This window comes from Netta rufina (genome assembly GCF_964035555.1).
Source record: "Netta rufina genome assembly, chromosome: 14".
In the NCBI taxonomy this organism is placed as follows: Eukaryota; Metazoa; Chordata; class Aves; order Anseriformes; family Anatidae; genus Netta; species Netta rufina.
In genome coordinates this window covers 20,291,258-20,312,945 of record NC_140137.1, presented here as the reverse complement: position 1 = coordinate 20,312,945, position 21,688 = coordinate 20,291,258, and the positions used below count along the sequence as shown (strand labels likewise).

Here is a 21,688-nt window from a genome sequence, read left to right as displayed (position 1 = left end):
AGAAAGGGGTGGCTGGGGAGGGGGGGAGCTAAGTACTTAGCAGAGGACAGGTAGTTGGAAACTAGTGTTACAAGTGTGCCTGTTACATACATTGCTGACTGGAAACTGTCATGAATGAAAACTTCTGTCTGAATTAGGGTTTACCTCAAGCTGCTGAACTGGATTTGGCTCCAAACACAAAATGTCTCAGTGCTTAAGCATTTAATTTTAGCTGCGAGACCTGTCTGCAGCAAGGGATGCAATTGCATGTGAGAACGGGAGACATCTTTTGGGATATGTTTTTCTTACGTTTGTTGTACTCAGCATCCCTTCTCTGAAATTGCAGATTGGTTTCTGATTCTGCAGGATCCTCAAATTTTGTAGCAAGTCCATCCGATTTTATAGCAGCATGGGTGAGTTGTGCCCTGTCTAGGTAATCATTGTCAATGCTTAACACATGTTGAAAATGCACTCCCCTCCTGTCCTTTGGGAGGCATTCACTGGGTGGGGTGCCTGTATGAAAGAGATTACATCAGATGGATGTTTTGTTTGCTGAAGTTTTACTGATTTCCTTTGTAAGCTCCTTGCTTCAACACAGCTTCTTTGCAGAGGCTTCCCTCATCCAAAGAACTTCATGGATCCTTGCAGCTCCGGCCTATCAGTCAGGCAAATCTGAGATGACAGAAGTGGGTGGGTGGTACCAGAGAGATTTGTTTTCCTAGTAGAAGGGGTGCAGGAAGCTGCAGGCTCCAGCACCACGCTATGTGGATGTGGGGGCACTTGGCCACACCCTTTGCTTTGCTTTCCATAAACCCTTCTGGATTCTCTCTCAGGGCCCAACTTGGATGCTTGGCACTTTTTCCTTGCATTGTTAAATCTCTGGCTAACTCCTGTCCAAGTCATCGTGCAGGAGGGTAACTCGAGGCTGGAAAAGGCTGTTGGATCTAGCTCAGTTTTGCAGTGTAGAGGGTGTCAGATAACCCAGCTATTTTTGCAAGTATTGTTCCTACCTACCCCCACCCAAGTCTCCAATAAATCTTTGAAAGATCAGAGTTTTTTGTTGTTGTTGTTTTGGTTTTTGTTTTTTTCACCTTGGGTCTCTTAGTTTCTTCTGATCTGTGTTGGGTGGAAATGGTAATGGGCTGTGCATCACCTTAGCTGGTACATTGATGCATTGTAAACCTGTTGGCAGTGATGTGATCTGTTACCAGAGGTTTTACGTATGTGTAGATTGTATTGCCTAAGGAAAACCAGAAAAGGAAGAAAACAAACAAAAACCTTCCACGACCTGTTTTTCTAGTTGGAAGATGAGAATGATATTTAACCGGTAATTCAAACCCAGTCAAGAGAGGAATAACAGGTGCATCTGGAGAAGCTCAGGAGCCATTCAGTAGCTTGACACTAACCACAAAAACACTGAAATTCTTAACAGATATTATCATTCCTTGGTGGTGCAGCCAACTCTACTGCTGTTAGCCTGGCTTTTCACCAGTGCTAGCAAGAATAGAGTCTGGCCCTTCTGCAATGCTTTTCAACACTTTCATTAATGTTATTAACAGATGGTTAAAACCTTCCTGGCAGATTTTGCTACCCGCAAGTGCAGGCTGAGGCTGAATGGTTCCAAGCAAGAGGACAAAGTGCTTCACCTAGAGCTGTGCAGCGCAGACAGCTCAGCCCCGATGCACTCCCTGGTTCTGTTTGTTCAGGTGGGAATGTTCACCACTAGCCCCCTTGGGTTTTGTCTCCACAGTGACACCTCTGTCTGCAGGGAAAGAGTCTCTTTAATCTATTCACAGCAGCCAAATGTTGTAAATGAATTAAGACAAACTTCAGAATGCATTCGCATGTCATTAGAAATATGCTTAATGCTGGAGAGATGGGATAATACGGGGAAGAGGAACGAAAATTAATAGCAGCAGCATGGCGTTCATTACTCACCTGCCTGCTGCCATCTGGACTTTCACAGCTCAGCAGGTGTGGTGGGCTCTGTGCACATCATCAGGGCAGGGTGGATCCAGGGAGTGAGTGAGATGTCCCCTTGAAGACATAAAGTGGTGGGCAGTGTGAATGAATGGAAGATGGTCTCTGCCCCAGATTTCTCACCCACTGGTCCTCACATGCATCTCTGGCACCATCCTTGGATGGACACAGTGCAGCATGGGGCGCGTGGCTGTGGGGCTGCACAGGGGGCTGGAGCATGTAGCTGTGGTGCTTTCTTTCTGCCAGCACCAGAAATTATTTGCTCACTCTGAAGGGTTTATGAAGATCCCAGGTATCTCTGTTACCCTGGAGCTGTGGCAGGGTGGCTGAGGGTTGCAGTTATGGATGGAGCCATCCACGAGAGGAGATCTGCCATCCAACGGAGCCTGAAGACTCACAGTTTTGTACAACTGCATTGTTAAAGTGCGGCTGAGTGTTTTCTCATCACTGTTGTTCAGACTGATGCAAGCTTTAAAAGGACTTTGGGATATAAAGCCCGGAGGAATTAGGCCTGCAACTTGGCAGAAGTAATGTACGTGGGTATGACGATGTTGTCAGGCTGCTCCAGTCCAAGACAAGGGGCAAAGCAGCTGGAGCACTTGCTGTGCTGGCAGGCAGCCCTGGGCTGTGTGGTTGCTGGTGGGAGCTCAGAGCTCTGAGACCCCCACGGGGCTGCCACAGCCACAGCATCATTTGGCGGTGGGTGGCGTGGAAGGCGCGGGCCATACTGAGCACTGGCAGCAGCTGCAGGAGTCTGTGCCAGTCTCTGAGTCTGCGTTTATGTCCTTTTCTCCTTGTCTGTTCTGATCTGCTATGGTGACTTTCTAATGGGCGCTCAAGAAGGATAAAGATCACAGGAGGGAGAAGGAACAGCTCAGGCTGTGTGTTTTGGGTATTTCTCGCACTGGCACATGGCACAGCTAATAAGTGAGAGAGCCATTATGGTGCCGGAGTGCTCTGGAGGGTGCAGAAGGGGCAGTCCAGGCAGCACCAGTGGCCTGGCTGAGTGGCTGTGTTTGCACACACAGGCGTTTGCACACGCAGACTTATTTGCCCACACCGCCAGCACATGGGGTCTGCCTGCGTCTGAGGGGTGCAGGAGGCTTCGTCTGCAGGCTGTATGAACCCATGGGTATGGGCAAATGAGAAGGGAATAGAAATGCAAATTCTGTCAGCCTTCCTTGCAGAAATGAGCTGGCTGTTATAATAACTAAGTGCCTTTCATTGCAAAATCAATCTTGCACCAAGTACTGGGTCCCTGAGGCTGCCTTCGTTTTTCCCTACCCCTGCTTTGTGTTTGCTGACTGCTGCGCTTGAAGGCAGTCAGTGACACCAGTTGGGCAATAATTGCCACAGAATTAACCTCTGACATCCTTCTAAAAATAGCCCTAATAAATCCAATCATTAGCAGTTCTCCTGCCTGCTTTGCCTCAAGGGTAAATGCTGCAGATTAAAGCGTTTACAAGCCACAGGTCTGTGAGCGGTTCCTCGCCTTTGCCCTTGCAGTAACCTCGCACCTGCCCCTGTGGGGGAGTTTTGTGTGCTGGTGGTGACAGCGGGCACCAGCCCTGCTCCAGGGGAAGGTGAATGGCGAGAGCACGGTGGCTGCTGGGTGAAGGAGGAATGAAAGGCATCGCTTCCCTCGGTCCTGATGGACCCAGGGAGATTCAGCCGTGCGCAGAGGAAAGCGGCACCATCAGTGTGGTCCCTCAGGCTGCTCTGCCCAGTGGGTTAGGGTGGCAGAGGTGAGGGGTCCTCACCTGCTGCACGCCCCCTCTCTCTGCAGGTGAAGCCCCGCAGCCCGAGGGTGGAGGGGTGGCAGCGGTGCCAGCCCAGCATGCACAGGCGAGGACAGTAAGGAGCCGGCCGGGCGCTGCTCGCTGCCATGTCCCCCAGGGCCTGGTCCCCTCGCGCTGCGGCAGCTCTCCTGATTGTGCCACGGGGGTCCCAGCTCCACACCCCCCCAGCCTCCAGCACAGCAGGGGTGGGAAGCAGCCCCGAGTCAGGTCAGGCCTGGGGTCATGCCCCTCCGGACAGTGAAGTTCCAAAATTCTGTGACCATTGCTGTATACAACAGAAAACCTGAGGCTTAAGGAAATTTCACAGGGGAGACAGAGAGCTGACACCACACGTTGCCTTTAGCTGCATGGGGAATGGCGCCTTTTAGACGACTGTGAAAAGCCAGTCTACAGTTACTTAAATTGTCTTTGTCTTTTTCTTTTCAGCTGACATTATCTCTACAGTTGAATTCAACCACACAGGAGAATTACTAGCAACAGGGGACAAGGGGGGTCGGGTTGTAATATTTCAGCGTGAGCAGGAGGTAAGTGCGAGTGAATGCAAAATGCCCATTTTATTCTTTTAAAAGAAGCTTCCTGCTGTTTCCTAATCCGTATGTGTCACTCTTAACTTCAGTTCTCTCCTGGCAGACTCAAAACCAAAAAGTGACTATTATCAGAAGCAGGATCTTGTAAAACGCCCTAAAAAAACATATGGCATTTCCTGCATCCTTTTTTGTTCCTGCTGGTGTTCTACCTGTCTGTGCTTTGGGGTATTTGTTGAGTTTGTCATGGGGGCCCTGCACTGGAGCACAAATCCCTCCAGCAACACCCTTTACACTGCCCGAACCTGAGGAAAGCATAGTTGGATCGGTGATCACTTTTTCCTTCCAAAACACATCCCTGGAGGAAATTTTGAGTTCTTTGTTAAAAGTTTTAGGTCACAGTCTGTCCAAATTCGTGCAGAAGTCACATTTGCACTTGGTGCTCAGTGTGAGACTAAAAGGCTGCTGCATGTACTGGTGGCCCAGCTGTGCACAAAACGTGGCTGGCGAAGGGGAGCTGTCACGGGCCCTGGCAGCCTGGAAGGTCCCCCTGCATCTCCACAGCTGTCCAGGGTAGTGGGTCTGGCGTGGCTCACACGGTGCTTCACAGCCTGACCTGGACAGAAGCAAAGCTCCCTTTGTGGGTGGTTTCTGAAGGTGGAAAGCGATGAGTGAGGCCTGGACATTAAAAATGTTGTCCAATGATGGTTTAAATTTTTCTCAAAGTTGTAATGTCCACACTGTTTCTGTATATGCTGGATGAACGGATAGATTAAGAGTTACATGCATAGACACTTCATCTGCCTTCCCATTAGTATTTCTCCTTTATCTCTCATTTTATTATTCTACCGCTTTTGTTGAACTTTCCACTTCCTAACATCATGCAGGATATATTTCATTCACCTCCTGCCCTGAAACTCCACTCTGCTCGTGGAGACAAATGGGACTTTAGCAACCCAAATGCATCATTTGCGTGCGGGAAGTTAATCTGCACAATAGTTGTCATTTAATTACCTCAGCCCCATTCAGAGCCTGATGCTGTAAGGTTCACTGCATGGGATTTGGAGATACACAATACCTTGTGAGACTGAGCACTGAGCCATGTTATACAGAATTAATTCTTGCAGAGATTGTCTCCTTTCCATGGTTGTTTTATTCTTGCTTTATATTTGTGCATCTGTGGGGTGGATTCTCCTTATCCTGTGCAAGTGGAGCAATTCCATTGGTGTCTCAGGCGCTGGTTTCAGCATGCCGGTTATGGCTGGCTTGCTGTCAGCCCTCGTTGTTCCATACAAGTTTCTCCTGGAGGTGACCAGCCTGGGGGCTCTGCTTGCTGTGGGCGCAGCATGAGAGCAGTGCCCCAGCCTGGCATTGCCAGTGTGCTGGATCTGGCACGGGAGGAGGGTGCTGCGCGGGTCGCAGCTTGGCTTTCTCACCTGAGCTGCTGCCTGTCACTGCGGTGAGGTGCTCACTGTGTAACAACCTTGGAGGACAAGAGAGTCAACAGAATATTTTCTCCTCTCCGTGTCTTAAATTTCTCTTTATCCCCCTTCCTGCAGAGCAAAAACCAACCCCACCGCAGGGGAGAATACAATGTTTACAGCACTTTCCAGAGCCACGAGCCAGAGTTCGATTACCTGAAGAGTTTGGAGATAGAAGAGAAGATCAATAAAATACGATGGCTCCCACAGCAAAATGCAGCCTATTTCCTGCTCTCCACCAACGGTATGTGACCATGGCCATGGCTCCCCAGCCCTGGAGAGGCAGAGGGAGCTTCTCTGTAAGGCTTCTGCTGGAGAAATATATTTTTTTAAAAAATGTTGACTCACTTCACAGCAAACACCAATATAAAAAGGGTAACAGGAACCTGGCCAAAGTGTTCTGGCAGAGCCTGATTCTCGTGCACCAGCTTTTGTCTTTATTTCACAGCTTTCACTCACTGCAAGGAGTGAATCTTTTCCCACTGCTGACTTTTTTTTTTTTTTTTTTTGGAACCTGGGAACTCATTGTGTTTTTGGGGGTGGGGTTGGTTTTAAAGAAAAAAAACATAGATGATTTGTTTGAATTTGCGTTCAGCTCAGCAGTTTCGTGTTACGTTCAGATAAATATCAGGAGGATCCAGGAATATTACTTGGGATGAATAGGACCTTAAGATGGATGTGACTTAATTACTTCAGGGGAAAAGGAGGGGTCTAATTATCTTCCATAACCAACTTACTTTGTATTGTAGAATTGACTCTATTGATCATTATAATAAAATTCAAAGACTTACTAAACTCATTTGGGGGGAGAATCATTGAAATGCAATGAAGATTAATTATAGAGCATAATGTTCTGTTAATTGAGTTTTTAAATAGTTTTTTGATTAACAGGGATATTATCTTTGCATTTGGAATGGTGTTTCATATACTAGCAGGTTATCAAAACAGCTCTTTGTAAAATATTCCCATGTTATGCTGTTTCTTTTTGTTCTTACTCTTAAACTAACATTATATGTAGAAGCACCCTGAAGTAAAGTGGGTTAATAAAAACAAAATTAATGGCAGTCAGTTACAATTGCTGTGTAAAGGGGAAAATTAAGATGAATGATGTGTGTGTAAAACCTGATGGAAGTGATGATAAACTATTGATGAAGTCTGCCAAGAGAGAGGAAAGAAAGCACCATCATTCAGTGTAAAGACCGCCTGGAGGACTTTGTGGTGCAGGATCAATGGGATGCCCGAAGGGACAGGGTGGGGCACTGGTGGTGAGGGAAATCAGGGCTGCTTTCAGAGTCAGTAATAGGTGCTGGAGTTGGTTCAGTTTCTGGATGGGGAAAGTCACAAGTGACTTCTGAGTAAATTATATCGTGACTTCACCTTGCTCTGGGAGTTTCCAGGAGAGAGAGCTTACATTCCCAAGGACTTGCTCCTTCAGAATTCTGCTGTATCTGCCAGCTTGCCTCTAGCCTTGAGTCATCTATTGCTCTGTTCCGCTCTTCCCATGCTGTATTTCTTGCTTAAACTACATTAGAAGCAAAATTACGTACGTTGAAGCATTCTGTGCCTAATGAGTTTTGTCAGCTCCCCAGTATTCACCCTGTAGCAGCAACAGCACTGCTGTGCCTGGTGGCCCCCATACCCGATGGGGCTAACCTAAACCAGGGTAGCTCTGTGGATGCTCCCACCCCTCCTTGTGTGTTTTGTCAGGGGCGGGCTGGGCATGCAGGCGAGTGGAGATGGGCGCATGCAGGCACATACGGCTCGGCAGCAGAGCAGAGCTGGGCAGGTGTGCACGGCACTGCCGGCCACAGGGACACGCAGCCCGGCTTCCCTGCGCCGCTTGGGGCCTGCTGTCATAGCCAGTGCCTCGTCACCTCCTCGTGCAGGGCTCAGCGAGACCCCATCACTTGATATGTCGAACACCAGCATTCAAGGCATAATTGCTGAGGCTGCCTGCCTTGGGAAATTGCATTTTGTATTATTTGTACATTCATCTGATGGTTCTATTTTTTTGTTCAATAATTTTCTTACGTATGTAGTAAGTGCACAAGCTGTTGTCCAGCAGGAGTATGAAAACAAAAGTTCTCAGGGCAAGGTGGCATGGTGACAGTTGCATTTTCTGGGAGGGTTTCTTTCCATGTAACTGCATTGCTTCCAGTACGTTAAAGATGAGGATGTAGCAGACTTTCAACTTGGAAGCCAACTGACATGGCCTTGCCATTCCTGTCAGATGTTCCTCCAGGAGCAGCCAGGCGTAACTCTGTCTTCTCTCCCAGATAAAACTGTGAAGCTGTGGAAAGTCAGTGAGCGAGACAAGAGGCCGGAGGGATACAACCTCAAGGATGAAGATGGACGCCTCCGAGACCCCTCCATGATTACCACACTGCGGGTGAGTGGAGTCAGACCAGGATTGCCAGGAAATCTTTCTTTTATGGGCTTGGAAAAATATGACTGCCAATGCTACAGTGTACAGCGGTACCAGTCACACCACGCTGCCTTGGTGGGATTGGTCTCTGAGGGCAGGGGTGCTGGCTGCTGTTTCAGTCGCTTTTCATTTTCCTGCCAACCTATGTAGATTAAAACTGGCCTCCTAAACACCCAAGGCTACGTTTTCCATTTACTGCAAGGGAGATGCATGCACAAAACCCATTAAACCAGCCATCCCTGCACCCTGGGAGTGCTCCCATGTTTGGGAGCTCTGGAGAGGGAAGGCACAGCAATGCTGCAGTTCTCATCTTCTGGGCTTGCTGTGCACTCTGGGCCTTGGGAGATGATTGCACCTGGAGAGCAGCATGCCAGTAAATTTGCTCTTCCTCCCAGTGCTGCCGTGCTGTGTCTGCTTCTGATCTTTAATTTGCATATAAAGAGCCAACTCTGGCCGGAGGCAGTGCGTGGCCCGTTAATTCAATCAGAGCTTGCCTGTGCTCCGGGAGCTCCGGCTGCTCAGGTCCAGGCAGCACAGAGACCCCATAGCCCCGTGCCCTGCAGGAGCAGCCCTGTCATGAGCAGGTGCCCCTCTGACAGCTGGGAGAAGCCTCGCCCCCCTCTGCTTGATATTCAGGGCAGAAACAGAAAATTGCTCCTTTAACCTGTGGGTGTAGAAATTCCAAATATTCAGTATTTTTGTCACGGCATTAATCAGGCCATACTAGCTTGTCATTTATTAATATCCTGTCAGAATTTGCATTTTAAGTACTCAGGTTTTGTATTTATATGTATATAAAATTGTTGGTATGATTACCCTTGGCTCACTTTTATAGCTTTCAGTTTCATTGCAGATTAAGCCTTTGAGAACCCCAGACAGCTAGTTAATTCTCGCCTCCGTACTGAGTTGCTCCTGGGGCCAGCAGGCATTTTTCCTTACAGAGCAGGAAAACCGTATATTTCATGTATATATGTATCTGCTGTCATGCTTCAGGCAGCATTTCCAGATTAATACACTGTCACCCAGACAGCCTGCTGGAGGACTTCACCTGGGATCTGGATGCTGGTGCTGTAGTTACCAACGCTGAGCGGGATGGGAGGTGGATTGTAAAAAGACAGCAAGTGTTAAGGGGTTTTACTGTGGTTACTGCTTTTTTCCTCTGTCTACATGCATTGAAAAGCCCTGGGCTTACAGAGAAAGTGCAGGTCCTACTTCCTCCTGGGTCTGTGGTCTTGGCGCCTGTGCTGAGCTCTGCAGTGGGCACTGGTGGGTGCTGGTATCGGTGCTGGTGCCTCCCCTTGTCCCCATGCCCAGGGTCTCCTGAGCACCCAAAACAGCCCATTGGAAACAATGCAAAATGAAAAATGACAGGCCAACATTCTCACAAGCTACTTTTTTTTTAATATTGATTTATTTTTATTTCTAATGTATTCTTTAAGAACACTGAATTTCTGGGGGAAGCAGAGCAGCCCGAGTTCAGGGTAAAGGTGATGCTTGTTTCTTTTCTTTCCTGCACAAACTGCTTTAAAATTGACACAACATCAATGTAACATCTTAAGTGAAATATTTCATTATAGAAACATTGAGTTTTGACATTTTGAAATGAAACCTCTAAACCTTTTGAAAAAACATTATGAAAGTTTCCTTGACTTTTCTTAAAGGCTGAATATCCAGAATGCTTACTGGCCTGAATAGCAAACAGACGTATTTTGGTGTAGATCAAGGATTTATATTTTGGGCTGGCCTGCAGCATCATCTTCGTAGTGCCCCGTGCACCCCAGATGTTTGCCTCGCCTCCCGTGCCCGTGGCCCACCACGTGCCAGGGGCCGGGGCTCTGTCTCTGCGGGCCGCTGCTGGGCTCCCTTCCAGCTGGCCACAGAGTGCGGGGAGCACAGCCTGCGGAGCACAGCCCGCGGCCGGCACAGGGCCCTCGTCTGCATGCAGCTGCTCTTCTACCTGCACAAGGCAGCTGTTGATGCTCTGGTGTCACTCGGAGGGTCTTGAAGCTGTCCTGCTGCTGCTTCTGCCGCCTTTCTGGCATGGGTTAGTGGCATAACGGGAGCAGCCAGCCCCGAGCAGGGCTGTGTCACGGGGGGTGTGGGCGCATGGGGCTGGCCCCGTGTCAGGGCCATCACTGCTGGAGCCGCTCCTGGCGCCTCTGCACTCGCTGCCCCACAGGCTGGGAGCCGCTCAATCGGCCAGGCGAGGGTAACGATGCCTTGGCAGGTGACAGTTATGAAAATAAATAATCGTCATACTCATCTGTGCTATTGATTGTTGGCGTTAGCTGATTGCATTTGACCACATCCTGGCATTTGATTTGGCGACCGCAGGGCTGCGGGGGAACCAGAGATCAGTCTGGGCATCCTTTGCAGGCCTTCAACCTTAAATCACAGCTCCAGCCCGCCTGCCACTGCCTGCACGTGGAGCGGTGTCCCCAAGGAGGAGCAGGAGTGCTGAGGTGTGGCTGGTGCCAGGTCCAGCCCCGGGCAGCGTGGTACGGGGCTTTGTGGCCAGGGCACCCTCCTCCCAGCCCTGCTGCAGCCTTCCTGACCCCACACCAGACTCCTGGGTGGGAAAGGTCTGTCAGTGGCTTTTTCTATTCTCACTTATGCTTGTTTTCTGGCTTCTTTTTTTTTTTTTTTTTTTTTTTTTCAATTGTGAATCATTTGCACTGTATGTGAGAGAAAGGTGAGGCTTTAGATAAATCATTAAGTAATTTGTGTTCGTGCCATGTGCTGGTGCCATTGCAGGCCCTGTGCTGGTTCTGGTGTGTATGGAGCAGCAGTTCTGCAGCTCCTGGCCCCCAAAGCTCCTGCTTTGCAGCAATAGGAAGAGGTAAAACAGGATGGAAGTGCATGGTATTACGGGTATTAGCATCAGCATCTGTAATGTCTTCTGTCCCTAAGGATGGAAAATAGAGGAGCCTTCAGCCAACTCTGGTTCGAGCTAATGTTTTGATGATTTTACTTAGACAGATATTTACATATTTAACGGTTTTGCTGCAGCTTGGCGCATGTTGGACCTTTAATTGTCCTGTGATGACTCGCATTTTTGGAGTAAAGCTGCATCCATCCACAGTTTAATTTTCAACCACAGACAAGCAAAAAAGGGTTTTAAAGCCACCTTGCTGCAATCATCTCTCACCCATTCATCGTAATGGTTTAAATTTACTTGATGAGCATTGTTCTCTGAGGAATTTCTAACCCACATAATGCAAAAGGAATATTTAACTCTGCTCAGAGTGTGAAGTAAGGCTTTTGCAGTCATTAAAAGAGCTCTGCTTATTTGGATAGGCCCCCAGTCTAATAGCTGTAGCCCTTCGGCCACTGAGCTGTGTAGAAGCCTAAATTAACAGCTTCAGAGAGCTCTCCAAGTGCTTCTCTGCATACAGTTGTACCTGCGCTGTGGGATGTTTGCAGGAAATAATTAACACAAATAATATCCAAGGCTTAAATCTTTTTTAAATAGGGAGTGTGTTTGCTTTGATCCCCGCATGGTACAAGGCAGAGGGAAGAGGAGCAGGGGTGTGCATGCCCTCCCTGTGGGGCGCGGCTGTGCACATCCTGGCTGCTGTGCTCAGCAGGGGGCTTGCTGGGGCTTTGATGAATAGAACTGGGGGAACCGTCTGGGGTGAAACAGCTGCTGGGCCTCATTCCATAATAAAGAGTGTCTGATTTTCACATTGCTTGTGTAAATAAATAAATAAAAAGCAGCAGGCTGTGCTGCTAGTGCTGCCTTCATATTTAATAGCTGAACTCTGAACACTGCAGGGACGTCTTCCCCACCTGCCTCTGGTTCCCTGGCACTACTGCTCAGGAGGACAGTGGGTGTCTGTGCAGCATGTGCCCACCTCAGAAATGGGCAATTGCTGTTCTGAGTCCCAGCAAAGTCCCAGAGGGTTAGCTCTGTGAGGGTGGGATTGCGGAACAGCATCTCAGGAGGGGCTTCCCAAGTGATCTTTGCAGGGTGGCCTTGGCTGAACACGCAGAGTGCCAGGGTCCTGTGTCTCTGAGGGAAGACACGGTGTACTCTGTTGTGTGGGGGAGCTTGCAGGGGCAGGAAGCTCATCACTGTATGCAGGGGGATAAGCTTCTGATTAGCTTCTGAGCCAGTGAGAAAGCCAACGTGCACCACGTGTCAAGAAGGCTTGCAATATGGGAATCATTGCCTCTATTTTCTGTGTGATACCAAAAGAAAGGGAATAAAGGCATTGCAGATGTCGCCAGCAGTGCATAACTTTATCAAAAAGTCTTCAGCTCCCCTTCAAATGGGATTTTGTCCATGCCTGAGGCAGAGGGGGACAGCACTTGCTGCCCAGACAGACCATGAATGTCCAGAGGTGCACTGCTAACCCGTGTGTACTCCCTGTCCTGCTGGCACCCCAGCTGGGTGCAGATAGCATATCCAACAGCAGCACCAGCACAGGCGTGCAAGTGAAAGACACAGCGATGTACTGTTTGGAAGCTATTTCTAAAGAATATCCTTTTAGGTCACTCCTGCAGTGCCCCTGGTCATGCCACCAGCACAGGTCCTGCCTTCAGCCCCTGCAGAGTAGAGGGAGCAGCCTGGCTGTCGCTGCCCATCTCACTCTTCCTTCTTCCTAGGTCATTAGGTGCTTTCTTTCTTTTGGTGTAATCTCATTATTCATCCGTTTAATACTAGTAAACTTGCTTCAAAATGCTGATGACCAGGACTGACCTTTCAGATTCTTTTTTCATCCCTTTTTCCACAGCAATTGTCCTGTTGGTGTCTGTCTAGACGTACTGTAGAAACAATGTGCCGGGCAGAATTATCAAGCGGGTTTAGATTACTCTGAATTTGTGTTTGTTAACAGAACTGTGCTTTTACATAATTCTCCATGGGAAAGTAGGAAAATTGTAAACTGCCAGATGAGATTTGACTGATACAGGCCCTTCTTGAGTGGGAGAAATAAGTTAAAAAATACTACTGTAAACAGTCACATCTTTAAGGGGAATGTAACTCTTAAGGAGTCTGAATAAGAGCTGAGGATTTTTAACTTCAGAAAAAAAAAAATGTTCTGTTTGTTCTTTGAATTCTTATTTCAGAATTTAGGTACAGATGGTGAAAGTCATCCTGACATGTAATAACGGAACTGGGACAGACTCTCAGTTACAAACAAGAAAAGAATCCTATGACACTATAAAAATAAACAAAGAAGGGGAAATCTGGGATGCGCAAGAAGTGACGTTTGCTATGAATGCTGTCAGACTTGCACAAAATATTCCTCCTGAACTGGTCCCCTTTTGGGGCAGGTGGTGTTGGGGTGGATTGACCACGCGGTGGGGTTGTGTGAGTGACGGTGGGTGGATGATGGAGAGGAGCGGCTGGGTGCTGCTCCCACCAGGGGCACATGGGATCTGCAGGGCACTCGGCTCCTCCTGGCCTGGCATGAGGACATCTCCCATCACAGCTGGGGCCTCTGCCCACAAGCCACTGTCCTGCTGCCTTCTGTCCTGGGCCTCAAGGTGGGGACTGATGGGCAGCGACCTTCGGGAGTGCCTTGGTGGCTGACGGCTCAGCGTGGGGCTGTGAGCCCAGCCTGTGAGCAGAGCTCAGCAAGCAGACAGATCCAGTCCCACACCGTGTCCCCATCCAGCACTGGTGCTGCAGCCCTCGGCGTGCCCGCAGCCTCCCTGGCGCAGCAGTAGCTGAGCAGAACAAGGCTCCTTCCAGCAGGTTGGCTGGGCTGCGCTGAGCACGCTCATGAATGCAAACCTCACTGTGTGAGCTGCAGCCATGGCCACGCTGGTGGAGAGCAGAGTCCAAGGACTCATCTCATCTCATCTGGGCAGCTGGAGAGGGAAAGGGGGTCAGGCATGCACACATTACCAGGAACTCGAAAGTGGAAATTCTGCATGGCTCCTGCGCTTTACCTGATGGGGGGCATGCTGCAGCTCTGAGGTTGGTGGCATCACTGAACCCACCTTGTCCCAAGGGGAAATACAAGAAAAGAGATTAAAAAGTTGCACCCAGTATCTCCAGTTTGTTTTAGACATCAAATTTAAGGCTAAATGTAGGGAAATTAAATTTTTGCAACTTTGGACTGCAGTAATGTCAGAGAACATGCCCCGAGCTGCAGACCCTAGTGACTCCAGTCCTCCCCCTTCTGCCCCTGAGCTGGGACCTGAGTCCCTTTGGGGCAGCCCGTACCGCTGGGACCTGCGCACAGGAAGGGGATCTTTGGCTGGTGGGAAGCCTGTGCTGGCATTTTGGTGCATGGAAAGCACTCTGTAACAGGCAACAGAAGAAACAGTGCTAAGGTAAAGCTTAGCAGGGACAGAAATGTCTAGGGAAAACAGATGAAACCAGGAGCTCTATCAGCTACATGGGCTAGTAATTAGATAGCAGGTTTATCTTCACACAAGAAAGAATCTTCTCACGTGTCATGGGGAGAGTCCAACAAGACAAAGTTCTGAAGATCATGAAATTGTCAGTCTGCCATGAAAATGGTGTTTGATGTATATTTTGTCTGCAAAACATTAATTTGCAAATAGTGTTGGCCGGTTATTCCTGGTGCTGACAGCACAGAATATGAGCATTTGGGAGGTAAAAAATAAACATCAGGGAGCATATTCTGAGAGGGGCTTAGCTGTGACAGGAGGCTAAGTACCTGGCAGGATTTACCCCCAAGCAGCCAGCACTGCAGCGATTTGCCAGTAACGGGATTACATTTTCCTTCTTATAAACCTAAGGCTGGGGTTAATCTGGGCTTCGGCTGTGACTAATCTTGCTTGGCCAAATCCTGCTGGCTGGCGCAGTGCGCAGGGTGGCAGAGCAAAGCGCCGGGGGAGTGGAGCTGACGCTGGCTGCCCTCACTGCTGCGGCTCAGCTGCAACAGGCAGAGGCTGTCCTGTGCGCGTGAGGAACGCGAGCGGCATCTGCCCTGCCGGCAGGTCGGCCAGCACCACACTCGGCAGCGGCGCTGTCGTGCTCACGGAGAGGATCAGGGTGGGAATCGCAATAAAATCAGCACTGTAGCCACGGCGCGGCCAGGCCAGCGTGCTGCGGGTCCTGTGCACTCAGCAGGGAGTTCTCTGGGTCAAATCTGGATCTCGGCATCTGGTGAGGAGACATTCCCACCAAGGAAACAGTGCTTTGGTGGAGATGGTGGAGCCTCTTGGCTAGGGCAGCAGCTTTCACCCTCTTTGAATTTGTGGACCTCTAAATATTCTCCATCTGAGGTGTGGAGACTTGTATAGTGAGAACATACCTCTGCAGAGGGTTTCCTGCCTCACTTTTCTTCTGATGTCCCTTTAGGAGCAGCCACGAGCCTCAGTGTAGGGCTTTGCTGGGGCTGCCGTGGGCCTGCCCCAAGCAGTGGAGACAGTTGGGACCTGGCACGAGGGGGGCTGCTGTCTGGGAGAGGCAGCGTGACCTCAGGACACCGGGAGCTGCAAGTTGGGCCTTTTTCCCTGTCTATTGACTTGTGTTTTGAAAAGACTGAGCACTGTATGCCAGCTCTGGCAGAGGATGAGGTTTTCCTCAGAAGCACCGGATCTCCGCATGCTTTCAGACCACATCTGTCACAGCACCATGAACGACAAGGAAGAGCTCTGCCACAAGGCTTTTACCCCAGGAGCAGGCGGTATTTGGTGCCAGCCGACAGAACATGCAACAGAAGCAGGAAACCCGGTGAGACCAGGGGACAAAGCAGAACGACAACAATTGCACACACTTCATTAACTGCACCGTGATCTCTGACCAGGGGCTGAATGTGGTGGGAGGAAACGCAGCGGTGGCGGGTGGGAAGGGGCCGGGGCACTCAGGCCCCTTTGGCTTGTGCTGCACCTCCAGCACCAAGCCACAAAGAAAATGAGTTTTACAGCTCAAGGGAGGATTAGTGCCTCATTAATTGTGGAAAGGGGAAGCCTCCGTCAGACAAGAGAGAGGAATATAGTGGCTCGTGTATTGGCTGGGTGGGACCTGCTCTTTTTGCAGGGGGTGCCTGTTCAAAGGCAGAAAAAGAAAAATTAAGACATATATTTTTAAAATGAAAAATGACTGGCATTCCCCCCTTCCAGAAAAGAGAAAGTAATTTAATTTATTAGTGGTTTATTTTATTTGACAGCCTTTCAATGTACTTGATGCGGTTTGTTACACTGAATTACCCTTTAATAATGGGTATATATAATACCAGATACTGCCCTGCAGGTTGGTTCTGTAATTGAGGAAGGGATGCATTTAGGAGTTCTCTCTGTTGTTCAGGATTGCCATGACGATGCCAGTGGTTTAGACAGATATAAGCTTGGGTTCTGCATGCTTAAAAAAAAAAACAAAAAAAAACCAACCCCATGATTCAGTTGCTCAGTTGCTACCACATTGGCACTGTTTTGTTAGGCACTTTCCCTTAACAGCCACCGAATGCTGCGGTCCCGGGCCATGCACTGCCTTCCACTTTTCTGTGGTGTAGGCCCGGGACAGTGTCACGCAGTAGCATGTGGAGCAATCCACGGAGATCTTCCCTTAGACCACTGTCTCCTTTCCTGTGCTGTAAGTGAAGCAGAAATGTAATGGGGGTGTCTGCCAGCCTGTGGGAAGGGGTCCCGGGGTAGGTAGGAGACAGATTTCTGGAGACCCTTGAATTCTGACCAGACAGCGCATTAGGGAGGATGCAGCTGAGAAAAATCCCATGGTGGCAAATGAGAGGACAGAAGACGGGTGAGACAGAAGATTTTTCTCCACCTGTGATTCTTCTGCTAGCAGCTTCTCGTTACAATTTTTGTGGATTTAACTCTTCCTGAAGGAAAGAGCAGAAGCTCTTTTCACTTTCATGTTGAACAAAATTAGAGGGTTGGATTTCCTGCTCCTGAGTTTTCTTGGAAAACCCTCGTGCTGTGCTTTTCTGTCTGTAACCATCCAGAGAGCTGCTGGGTTTCCTTCTGCTGCAAGATGTCTGCTGTCATGGGATGAAAGCCCTGAACCAGTGTGTGCTCCCAGCTGCTCCTGCCTTGAAATTTCAGTGTTTTCAGGTTTAAATGCTTATTGCAGGTTTAAATACTCATTGTTGGTACAGTTAAGCAAAAGCTTACTGCGCATGTTGAAAAGAGGCACGGACACTTGCTGTTTTCCATATTTAAGTGCAGGTTCTCACAACTGTAGCAGGTAAGAAATCTTGACATAATGAAATACTCACATATGGCCAGGTTTGTTCATTTTGGGGGGTTTTACTCAGTGAAAACAACTTCCAGGCATGTGTTTCTGAAGTAAGGTGGGAAGAATTTTGTTGCCTGAAGAGATTACCTTAGCTTCCTATCTCAAGAAAAATGTGTTTGCAGGTAGCTAGCCGCATAAAAAACAGGCAGATAATTACGTCGGTTCAGTGGAAGTTGCAGATCACCACCAGGGCACTTGCTCAGCCCCAGTTTGTGTTGTTCCTTTGGATCGCAGCCCTGGCTGCAGTGTTACTCTGGGGATGGGCATTGTCAGGGGTCTGACCACAAGACGTGGTTGGTCTGCACGTTGTGGTCATGCTGAGTGAAATCTTACACCAAAGCTTTTGCCATATTTGTTTTTGCATCCAGAGTGGCCCAGTGTAACAGTTGAGCCCTTTCCCTTTGCAAAACCATAGTGTTTCTGACGGTCTTAATGAGAGCTCATTTCCTGTAGTCTCTGAGCAAAATGTGAACCTATGTCCCCAGATGGCTGAGCAAAGTCCTTCAACAGCAAACGGTGCATCATTGAATATGTCAGGCTGAATTAGAAAGCAGGCTCATCACATTAAGCTCAGGCTCTGAGCTGGCAGTTCCTATGTTCTAGTGTCACTTGATCTGGCTGTCACACTCCTGTCCCCACCTCTGCAGCCATGGGAAATCTCTTTGGGCAGCACACAGATAATACACACCGTAATGAAGTAGCTTGAGGGAATAGCTTACTGGCAAAGAGGAGCACAGACTGACACCTTTATAGTGCATTAAGTTGCCTTAAGAACATTATGTCTGAAGTGGTTACTTACACTGTTCCTTGCATATGCTGTTTCTGACTGCATCTCTCCATCCACTGATGTTTACATAAGTTGTGCTTATTAATCTAAAAGCTCTGCTTCTTCATTTCTCTATGTCTCTGCCCTGTGCATTCACTTTCTCCATCTCTTCTCACATCTTACCTCTGTCATTTCACTGTGAAGCAAATCCAGAAAAGTTGAAAGAAAAATCTGTGCTGACCTGGCTCTTAAAAACTACTCTTCTCTTAGAAACACGCCAGGAATTTCAAATTCCACTTAAGAGTGACAAAACAAAGACGTTGTTGTTCTTTGGCCACAGAAGGAATTGTTGCTGCAGAACAGATCTGGTTTACTTGGCTCTTGCTGCCTCACCAAAATGTAGCCACACCACCACCAGCTTTCCAGAAACAAAAGGCTTTTGTGTTGGCTTTCCCTTCTGTTCATGTTCTTACAAAGTCACTGTTTTTCTTGGGTGAGAGTGCTATGAGGAGGGTGGGGTGCAGCGTGGCCAGCCGCAGCTCCGTGCCCCCGTGCTGATGCTCTGCTTCCCACCCCGCAGGTGCCCGTGCTCAGGCCCATGGACCTGATGGTGGAGGCCACTCCCAGGAGGGTGTTCGCCAACGCTCACACGTACCACATCAACTCCATATCCGTCAACAGCGACTACGAGACCTACATGTCGGCAGACGACTTGAGGATAAACCTGTGGAACTTTGAAATCACGAATCAGAGTTTCAGTATCCTTTGGTGCCCCCTCCATGTGGGATGGACCCAGCAGGCAGACCCCTGGGTGACAACCAGGGCTGCCTGTGGTGGCCCTGGGCTCCTCCTCTGCCAGCTTCTTGGCTTGTAATCATGGTGCTGGTGCTGAGGGCATGATGTGGAGCTTATTTCTTACTGAGGAAAGGGAGGATCGAGGTAAAGGTTTAACCCATTATGATTTTCTTTACGAAAGACTGCTAATAACAAACCCTGTTCATTACCATTTTATTACTGCTGACTACCAGGTTTCTTGCCAGGAAGAGCATGCAGGTGGGATGGAAACCTAAAAGCGGGAGCAGAATGGAGCACCGGTGTGGGGCTGGGTGGAGAGACAGGTGCTGGTGAAGGTGAGCAGTGGAGCAGGGACCCGTGAGGGTCCAGCTCCTGCCACATCTGCCCTGACAGTGACCGTGCAGGTGGCACAGCCTGGCTCATGCCCAGGCCCCAGCTGGAACTGGAGCTGCACCGCCTGGGATGGGCTCACGGGGCTCAGGCGCTCGATGCTCTGCCACACCAAGCGGTGTCCTGGTGCACAGCTCTGGCAAACCCAGTTCCCAGGAGTGACTTTCAGGGCATGTCCCTCATTTCTGCCAGGGCTCAGCCTTGCTGCGAGCAGGATGCCAGGCTGTGTTTGGGGTGCTCACCCATCCCACCAGCCCCCCCGCACTGTGCAGCGCCGCAGGCAGCACCCCTGCCATCTCCCAGGCTGTGTGACACCATGTCGAATTCTGCCTGCAGGGCCTGAGTCGGGGGTGGGAGGAAGAGAGGGGAGACCTCAGGTGATTTAGAAGACAGATGCCTTGGGGGAGATGAGGAGTGGAAATATTAATAGCACTGTTTCCATTATATACTGCAGCAGGGTGACAGGCCGCCACTCACAGTCACACAAATGAGATCGTGCCAGTCACCCTTGTAACAGCTGCATCAGAAATAATAACAATGGGACACTAATCATCAGTGATATTTATGTAGTGTTTTCTGCTGAGAAATCCCCAGGGCATGTGGCAAATTTAGGCAGCTGGAAAGGATTTCAGCAGTCACAGGCATGTGGCTGGTGGAGGCTCAAAGTCCGTATGTTTGAGCAGTGCTGCAGTGTGTGCTGGTTTTTGGAGAGTAAGGCGAGGATTTGGGTAAAACTTCAGGAAGTCTAGATGGCCCGAGGGATTTTGGGCAAGGTGGAAGTGCAGCACCCAAAATGCTTGCTAAGAATTGATGGAGGAAAGTCATCGCCAGAGCAGTGTCCACTCAGATGCCCTGTCCCGCTGGCACGCTGCCCCCCTGCCCGGCACAGCAGCACTGTCCTGGAGGTCCCCGGTGCGGCTGTGCCCAGCCCTGCCAGGCTGCATCGGCTGCGGGCACTGTGGTGGGCTCTGGGGTAGAAGAACCACAGCAGCACCGTGTGCCTGAGGAGGGGAAGGGCACATTGCTGGTTTGGGGTTTTGCTGGTCAGGACCAAATCCAGCCCCTGAGAGCTGAGAAGACATAGTCCTGTGGTTGGATTTTTGTAACTTTGTGCACATCACACAGCTGCTGCACAATTCGATGTGATTTGAAACCTTTGCTTAGCAAAGCATCGGGGCTGTTGTAAAAGGGTTATTGCAGATCAGAGTGCAAGACAGCTACAAAACTGCGTGGGAGCGCAGGGGCACTGTGACACAATGCGGTCCTGCACCGCCTGGCATGACAGCGACAGCCGGCTTTACCAGTGCTTATAGAGCTGGACCTGAAGCAGGTTGAGAGGCAGTTTACTGCCCTGTAATGCCACACACTGGGCTCAGGTCTGGTCTGAGCTCTAATCCAGGCTCTGCTGTCGACCTGCAGTGTGGGCTAGGAGGAATGCACAGTGTCTGCAGTGAGCACCAGGTTCACTTGCCCCTCCTGTAGCAGGCAGGATGCCCCCCTCTTGCTGACACGTCCTTGCCCTCTCCTCCGCAGGAGATGGAGATTTTCCTCTAGTCACTTTGCTACATCACCCCTGCACAACTGAGAAATTCACGTCTTCATCTTGCCAGGAACAGCACGGCCTTAATTTGCTTTCCAGGGGGTGATGAAAGGTGCCGTTTCTTTTCTCTCGCTCCCTGCACAGTGGGTAAATTGCCCCTTGCTGGGTGTTTGGATTGGGCTGTGAAGGGCTACAAAGATGATCAGAGGACTGGAGCACCTGTCATATGAGGACAGGCTGACAGAACTGGGGCTGTTTAGCCTGGGAAAGAGAAGACTTAGGGCAGACCTCATTAATGTACATAGATTTCTGAGGGGAGGGTGTCAAGAGGATGGAGCTGGACTCTTTTCAGATGTGTCCAGTGACAGGATGAGAGGCAACAGGCACAAACTGAAGCACAGGAGGTTTCGGCTCAATATGAGGGGGCACTTATTTACTGGGAGGGTGTCAGAGCACTGGAACAGGTTGCCCAGAGAGTATGTGTAGCCTCCTTCTCCAGAGATATTCAAAACCTGCCTGGATGCCATCCTGCGCAAGGTGCTGTAGGTGAGGGGGTTGCACTGGATGGTCTTCAGAGGTCCCTTCCAGCCTTGGCCATTCTGTCATTCTGTGATCTGAATCCTCCACAGCACCACGGGCTGCTCCCGTCCTGGCCAGCTGCAGGGCCCAGGGATGGGGTCTGTGGCTCAGCTTTCAGCCATTATCTTACTGAGCCAAGAAACTGTGCAGCCCCAGCCAGGCACCCCGGTCTGTTGTTTTGCTTGTCGATGTCATCTGGGTTTTGTTTTCCTTCCCTCAGTTGCTTTCAGTGGGGTTTTTCACTTTGCCCAG

At 49.7% G+C, this 21,688-nt stretch overlaps 1 protein-coding gene across 3 annotated transcripts in view; it reads left to right on the top strand.

The window, feature by feature from the left end:
- Positions 1 to 21,688, top strand: part of PPP2R2B (protein phosphatase 2 regulatory subunit Bbeta) — a gene marked incomplete at both ends in the record, with an annotated part of 94,111 nt that overhangs the window by 65,638 nt on the left and 6,785 nt on the right. For all 3 annotated transcript variants that reach the window (XM_084295274.1, XM_084295272.1, XM_084295273.1), the window contains 4 exons: positions 4,185 to 4,282; positions 5,842 to 6,007; positions 8,040 to 8,152; positions 18,713 to 18,890. In XM_084295274.1, the coding sequence (XP_084151400.1) occupies positions 4,185 to 4,282; positions 5,842 to 6,007; positions 8,040 to 8,152; positions 18,713 to 18,890 (555 nt within the window). The remainder of the gene's footprint in view (positions 1 to 4,184; positions 4,283 to 5,841; positions 6,008 to 8,039; positions 8,153 to 18,712; positions 18,891 to 21,688) is intronic.